The sequence below is a fragment of the Rutidosis leptorrhynchoides genome, chromosome 10, assembly GCF_046630445.1.
Source record: "Rutidosis leptorrhynchoides isolate AG116_Rl617_1_P2 chromosome 10, CSIRO_AGI_Rlap_v1, whole genome shotgun sequence".
Classification (NCBI taxonomy): domain Eukaryota; kingdom Viridiplantae; phylum Streptophyta; class Magnoliopsida; order Asterales; family Asteraceae; genus Rutidosis; species Rutidosis leptorrhynchoides.
In genome coordinates, this window is record NC_092342.1 from 325957063 (window position 1) to 325964120 (window position 7058).

General features: G+C 35.3%; 2 protein-coding genes across 2 annotated transcripts; both read right to left on the minus strand.

The window, feature by feature from the left end:
• Window positions 1-920: 920 nt before the first annotated feature.
• Window positions 921-4046, minus strand: LOC139872122 (glucose and ribitol dehydrogenase-like). The gene is made up of 5 exons (XM_071859943.1): window positions 3875-4046; window positions 3605-3742; window positions 2597-2979; window positions 1890-2248; window positions 921-1041 (listed from the first exon to the last, which is right to left on the minus strand). The coding sequence occupies exons 1-5, from the start codon at window positions 4040-4042 to the stop codon at window positions 1019-1021; spliced, it is 1071 nt and encodes a 356-aa protein (XP_071716044.1). The 5' UTR covers window positions 4043-4046; the 3' UTR covers window positions 921-1018.
• A 1861-nt stretch (window positions 4047-5907) lies between these two features.
• On the minus strand, window positions 5908-6492 carry LOC139871316 (uncharacterized mitochondrial protein AtMg00810-like). The gene is made up of 2 exons (XM_071859040.1): window positions 6236-6492; window positions 5908-6106 (listed from the first exon to the last, which is right to left on the minus strand). The coding sequence occupies exons 1-2, from the start codon at window positions 6490-6492 to the stop codon at window positions 5908-5910; spliced, it is 456 nt and encodes a 151-aa protein (XP_071715141.1).
• Between the last annotated feature and the right edge of the window lie 566 nt (window positions 6493-7058).

Below are 7058 nucleotides of genomic sequence, written 5' to 3' on the forward strand. Positions count from 1 at the left end.
TAGTCTGATATTCGTTGAAAGAGTTGCAGATTTTTGACGGCTTCTCCTTTTCAGTAGCGTTTTTTTTTTTTTTTTTACGCCGTGGCTTGCTGTGCCTAAGGATCAAGTACCGCTTTCATATGCTACTTTTGTTGACGATAACAGTAATCTTCAACGCTGCAAACAAGAGTTTTGACAATATTCTTTCTTTTTTTTGTGTTTTTTTTTATATTCCTCTTTTTTTCGGGGTTTGGATACTAGTCAAGCTAGGCGGCTCAGCCCCACGCCGATTTAAATTACGAAAAGACTAAAGATGAATTTGAAAAAAAATAATGCCAGAGTAAACCAGTAATAAGAAAAAAAATGGTGCGATTAAAGTAGATGGTGGCTTCAAATGAACATACACGTGCGCACATAATGGTGATGCGAGCTGTGTTCGTTTCGATTCTTTTTGTTTTTGCATCTACGACTGTTATTGCATGTGACCAGATTGGTGCAGTACATGACTTGAGGATACTAATACTCCGTAATATACAAAGGTAGGTAGAGGCGTTGAGTTTACAAACTTTTTATTTTTTAAAAGAAAAGAAGAGAAAACAAAAAAATTATACAAGAAGATGATGTTGCCTTTGAACGGAAAGTTACGGCTGGTACTAGTAGGGTTTGATGGTAGGAAAATTAGGGTTTTTGACGGAAAATAAAAAAGGAGTGGTTCCACCAGGATCATATGGCTGTGATACCATGTTATGGAATGAAATCCCTTGTCCATTATTGATTACATTAGAGACTATTTATAGAGTACATAACATAAAACCCTAAACCTAATTTAACCAAATGGACCTAGCCCATTACACAACTAGGTTGGGCTTATACATATATTCTTGTCTAACAATTAGAAGTACGTACGGGCCGGGATATAACAACACTTTATTACATTCAAATCGAATATCCATCAATCAATATATTCTAGGCACATGTTTCGCTCCAACTTATAAATTTTATGAGATTCAAGGACCTCATAAATCAGAATAAGGATGTACTAACCATTTACTATTACTCCGCCTGCAAAAAAAGCTCTCAACATTACAATTACAATGTTACAAGAAAAAAATGTATGCACTTTCTATCACTTAGCGTTGTCGTTAACATGGCTCAAAGTATTATACCTAAAAGTATCTACAATTAAATAATAGTCACTCTAAAATTAAGAAGCGACCTCTATGTACAACACTTTTCTATGTACTAATGACAGCCTAAGATGATATTCTAAACCTCAAAATGAGGTTACTGTAGTATATGTCTTTCATACTCTTTTTCTTTTTCTATTTTTATTTTTATTTTTATTTTTATTTTTATTTTTTATTTCTTATTTAATTCAACAATCAATTGCAATTACATATGCTATACCAAATGACCAAAGTGCCCACAACATTTTCAAGTTTACACCAAATCCCTCCACCCACTCAACTATTTATACTAATACACAAGGGAACTAAGTGATCATGTGCCTTGCACATGCTTAGACAAATGAATCATAACATAACAGATAACATAACAGATACTTTTAAAAACATAGACACAATTTCATTCCTTTTTAATTGTTTCGATCCAAGTTCTATCACTAGTCTCAAAATTGAAAAAATAATCAAAATCCAAACCGGAATAAACTGAAAAAAAATCTGAAACCGAAAAAACTGAAAAATTATAATTTATGAAAAACCAAAAACTGTACTCTCTGTTTGGTTTATATATATATGGGTTTTGGCCAAAAACAGAAATAAACCGACCCATGCACACACCTACGTATTCTCAAGTACACAATGTTATACGCACACTTAACTTTTAAATTATACATGAACATTTGTTATATATGGAACAATATATATATATGATATGTGTGAATTTTTTACCATTAGGATGCAGAACTTGACCAGTGAAGTAGGATGAATCCTCAGATGCAAGGAACACATACGCTGGAGCAACCTCATAAGGTTGACCTGCCCGATTCATGGGCACAGTTGACCCATACCTTGCTATATCGGAGTCATTGAGTGCTGAAGCTTGCAGTGGTGTCCATATAGGGCCAGGAGCCACACCATTGACACGAATATTCTTATCGACCAGATGCAATGCTAGACCCCTTGTGAAAGCCAATATGGCTCCCTTTGTTGAACTGTAGTCAAGCCAGCTTGGCGGGTCAGGTATGTACGCTAAAACTGATGTGGTGTTTATAATTTTGCTTCCTCCTTTCATGTACTTCAAAGCATGCCTGCACAACCCAATTACATCATTGCAAAACAATTTTTATAAATAGTTTAGGATGATTAAATATTCATTTTAGAATTTGAATTGGTAGTACACCAATTAACCCACTGCCATCAATGGTTCTTGTAAATCACTCCCAAAGTAGATTACTGTAACCCCTAGAAATTGTTTGAATCAAGTGTATTGTGTTTCGATGTAATTTCATTCAGTTTTAGCATAATAGAGTACTAAGTTTCAGTTGGTCAAGACTTATTATTACGTTACAAGCCGCTCATATAACTTCTAATACGAGTAACAGAACTTAAGAGAAACTATGACTAAATGTTAAGAGATGATCGATACACACACGCACCTTGACATGAAGAAATAAGAGAAAATGTTGGTCCTAAACACCTTTTCAAGTCTCTCTTCCGATATCTCATCTAACGAATCGGAATATGTATAATACTGAACCGCAGGATGGTTCACCAGGATATCGATGCACCCATATTTACTAATAACCTCATCAACAACCTCCTTACAGTTGTTGTCATATCCAAGATCAGTAGGTATTGCAATTGGATCACTCGAACCTTCTACTCGTACCTCATTTATGATCTTTATAGATTCATTGGCATCTATGTCCTCGACACCCTTTACATAAGTGAAGGCTATTGTCGCACCCTCTTTAGCAAAATGGTAACAAACCGACCTTCCGATACCCGAATCTCCACCTGTCACCAATGCCACCTTTCCCTGCATCAAAAAAAGCAAAAAATTTGATGACTTAACCGAAATTAAATTTCAAACTAGAGCTTAACAATTGCCAATTATCATAATCTTGTTTCATTTGCCTCTAATATAAACCTCAAGAGTGGTGGCATAGTGGTAAAGACTTGGGTGTTGCTTGTTTTTCATTGTGCAGACCTAAGGTCTTATGTCTGCGCGCTCGCAATGTTTTAATTGCACACTTGTATTTCTAAAAACATAAGATAAAATAATTTCTTCTTTTCTCTCCAAGTCTGCAGACTTAAAACCATGCTTCTCACTGCTACAGACACAAAAACAAGCAGTTTTTGATGTTCAACCTACAGATCTTCAACAAAAATATCTTAAAAAACAAACAACACTTTGGTCTCTAAGGGTGAAAATACCTAGAGGTCCCAAGTTCGAATTTTAGAAGCAAAAAAATAAAAATAAAAAAAACCCCCTTTGTGGCCAGAGGTTCACCCGTGATGAATCCGGGCTACCCTCAAAGCAGGTGGTTGCCCTGAGATTAATCTGCTAGCAAATTGGGTTGGATAGCCGGGTTATCACAAAAATATATATATATATAAAAAACTACCGGAAAATAGTAAATTAAATAATAAAAAGTTATTACATGAAGTTTTCCAGAACCCTTGTAATTGGGGTTGGCGTATTGAGGAAGAGGATCCATGAGATATTCTTTTCCAGGCTGCGAATCCTGGTGCTGAGGTGGAAATCGTCTTTCTCCTTCTTCCTTCTGCATTGCCTGAGGCTAAAACATGGTCACCAAAAAGTTAGTATCAATAATTGAATGCTCACTACAAATGCTTCAAGACAATAAACCTTCACTAGTATTTTTTCTTAATAAGTGATTAAAAGATACAAAGCTGATAAAAAAAACAACCTTAAAGGTGTGAATAGCAGAATAATTACGCCTTTGAAGACTTGTGATTGCTGGTCTGACTCCATTAATACATGAACCCAACAAACTAGGTGACTGTAAACATGACTTCCTTATAATTGAAGTCCTGAAAAAGTCGACACCTGAACGCATCATCACTAAGTATGACATTACTAATGGTTGATGAATGAATGAAACAACGTCGGTAAGAAATTTGTTACATATATAGACAGGGGCGGAAATATGTGGGGCAGGGTGGGGCGCCAGTAGTGGATTTGTAATTTTCGGTGCAAAAATTTTGTTTAGATTTTGACGGTGGATTTTTTATTTTTTTTTTGCTAAAAAGTCTCCATATTTTGCTCCCAAAGCCTCCGTATTTTGCCCAAAAGACTCCGTATTTTCCCCAAAAACCTCCATATTTTGTGCAAAACCTCCATATTTTGTCCAAAAAAAATTGCTACGCTTTTAAAAAAAATTCGCACCCGGTGAAAAAAATTCGTGCTTCCGCCATTCGTAGAGACGGTTCAAACAACTCAAATTGAAAGTCAAATGCTGTCATTAATAGGAAAATTTGACATGATGGATCAAATTTATAATACCTACCTTTCAACCTTACTTTACAAACTTGAATACTTATTGGGTTATTGTAGCAAGTGAGTACCGAGTAGCCAACAAAGTAAAGAAGTATACTCCTTCAGTATCAGTTTCATTAATTAGCTTAGTTATTAACCAGAATTACTAATCTTATATTTTTAAAACTGCTTCAATATTCAGATATATGTACTATCGGTGTCAGTGTGTCACACTAATTAATGTTAGGTATACGTTTACATCTATGATTAATATAGTAACTAGCAAGAAGTTACAAGTGTAACACGTGCATCAATTGACCATCTCTTAAAATTATGAATTATTGAGAGGACTCCACATAGGATATACGATATCGTTATCATTCACAATTACACATAAATATCAACACAAGTTATACTAGCTCAAAATACTGTGACTCTTTCATTCAACAGCAGAAGAAACATCATATCGACTACGAGTACACATAAAAGCCAAAGCAATTGAAGATTTACATCAATTATAGAACCAATTGTCACAAGAAAATGAAATATACAATAAAACTAATTTACATCAATACGCTGACACATTAATCTACAATCTGAAATGACAAGAAAAAGGCTATACATGGTTAAGCAAAAACGGTTGGTTTGGCACTACAAAACCAAAAACCGAACCAAACCATGTAAGTTTGTTCAAAATACCCAAATCAGTCGACCATGTAGCAAACGGCCAACCGCATCATCCCAGCTAAATTGCATTGGTATTATTCAATCAGCTGAATTTCAGTATCACCATGCTTTTTTAGTTAGCGTGCATGAATTATAATCTTCAAGTATGAGTGGGTGCGCTTCCCAAAAGCCATCTTCAATGATATTTGAATGCTCCGCGACTACTTTTCTATGGACTTCGCTACAACACCATAAAATAATTAAAGACTTGCTAGAAATAGAAGTTTAGTAAACAAATTAAAATATGAAACAAGCAACTGAAAACAAAATGTATATTCGATTGATTACAAATGATACACCAACACATGCTTAAATACAAGAGAAATCATAGTGCATATTAAATACATATCTAACAATAGAAACTAACAAAGTACTAGATGACAAACATCTTTATGCTTAAGATCATGAGAAGATTTTCTACAAAATATTAAATGACCAAATAAAGCAATAAGATACGGAGTTAATTTATGCATGTGTATGCTTTGGAAATATCCCATAAATCAAGGGATTATAATATCCCATAAATCAAGGGATTATGTTGCACTAATTTTAACACTCCCCCTTAGTGCAAACTCTCAATCAAAAATTCCCAACGCTTCTCGAAATTCCATGAACTTGGTTTTCATTAGAGCTTTAGTAAAGATGTCGGCTACTTGAGCATTTGTCCTTACGTTTGCTAGCTCGATTTCCCCGCTAAGAACCTTTTCACGAATAAAATGATATCTCATTTCTATATGCTTAGTACGGGCATGAAACACAGGATTCGAAGCAAGCTTGATTGCACTTTGGGTTGTCACATTTCAATTTGACAACATAATCTACTTTTTCAAGTATGTCACCAATCAATCTTTTTAACCAAGTACATTCTTGAGCCGCCATTGTTGCAGCTATGTATTCCGCTTCCGTGCTAGACAAAGCAACAACATCTTGCTTCTTGCTACACCATGAAATAACAGCGGAACCGATGTTAAAACAGTAACCCGAAGTTTAATGGCGATCATTTGCGTCTCCCATCCAATCTGCATCCACGAAACCATTTAACAAAACATTATCGCACTTCTTATACCACAAGCCGTGTCCTATTGATCCTTTCACATAACGAATGATCCTTTTTGCTGCATCAAGATGAACATTAGTTGGACATTGCATAAATTGTGAAACAATGCCAACCGAGTAAGCAATTTTCGGCCTTGTGATGGTTAGATAGATCAAACTTCCAACCATTTGTCGGAACAACTTTACATCCTTGAGTTCTTTTCCTTGATCTTTCTTCATTTTGAGGTTCAGTTCCATTGGAGTAGTCATAGGTTTTGACTCTCCCATGTTGAAATGTTCCAAGAGACTTCTTGCATAACCCCTTTGAGAGATAAAATACCCGTTTTCTAATTTATCAACTTCCAAGCCAAGAAAACATCCAATCTCCCCATATTCTTCATTTGAAAACGAACCGAAAGATCATCACTTAAACGAGAGATTTCTGACTTGTTTTCTCCGGTGCTAATCATGTCATCAACATATAATAATACCAAAACATGAAAACCTGATTCTTTCTTTACAAACAAACTAGAATCTGCATCAGAAATCTTAAAACCACAAAAGACAAGGTATTGTGCAACCTTGCCATACCAAGCTCTCGGAGCTTGTTTCAAGTCATAAAGAGCTTTCTTCAACCGGCACACATATTCTGGAAATTGATTTGAAATGAACCCAATAGGTTGTTCCATGAACACCTCACGATCAAGCTCTCCATATAGAAAAACATTCTTTACATCAAGTTGCCACAATTTCCACCCTTTGTAAGCCGCTAGTGAGATTATTGTTCTCACCGTTACCATTTTAGCCACGGGGCTAAAAGTTTCCTCATAATCAAGCCCATAACTTTGACAAAA

Excerpts from the sequence above, each read along its gene's own strand:
- LOC139872122 (XM_071859943.1), bottom strand. The coding sequence starts at position 4,042 with ATGTCATACTTAGTGATGATGCGTTCAGGTGTCGACTTTTTCAGGACT. Across the intron at positions 2,249-2,596 it reads TCTTATTTCTTCATGTCAAG|GCATGCTTTGAAGTACATGA; the intron begins GTGCGTGTGTGT and ends TGGGTTGTGCAG. Across the intron at positions 1,042-1,889 it reads TCAAGTTCTGCATCCTAATG|GCGGAGTAATAGTAAATGGT; the intron begins GTAAAAAATTCA and ends CTTTTTTTGCAG.
- LOC139871316 (XM_071859040.1), bottom strand. The coding sequence starts at position 6,492 with ATGGGAGAGTCAAAACCTATGACTACTCCAATGGAACTGAACCTCAAA. Across the intron at positions 6,107-6,235 it reads TCAATAGGACACGGCTTGTG|CAAGAAGCAAGATGTTGTTG; the intron begins GTATAAGAAGTG and ends TTCATGGTGTAG.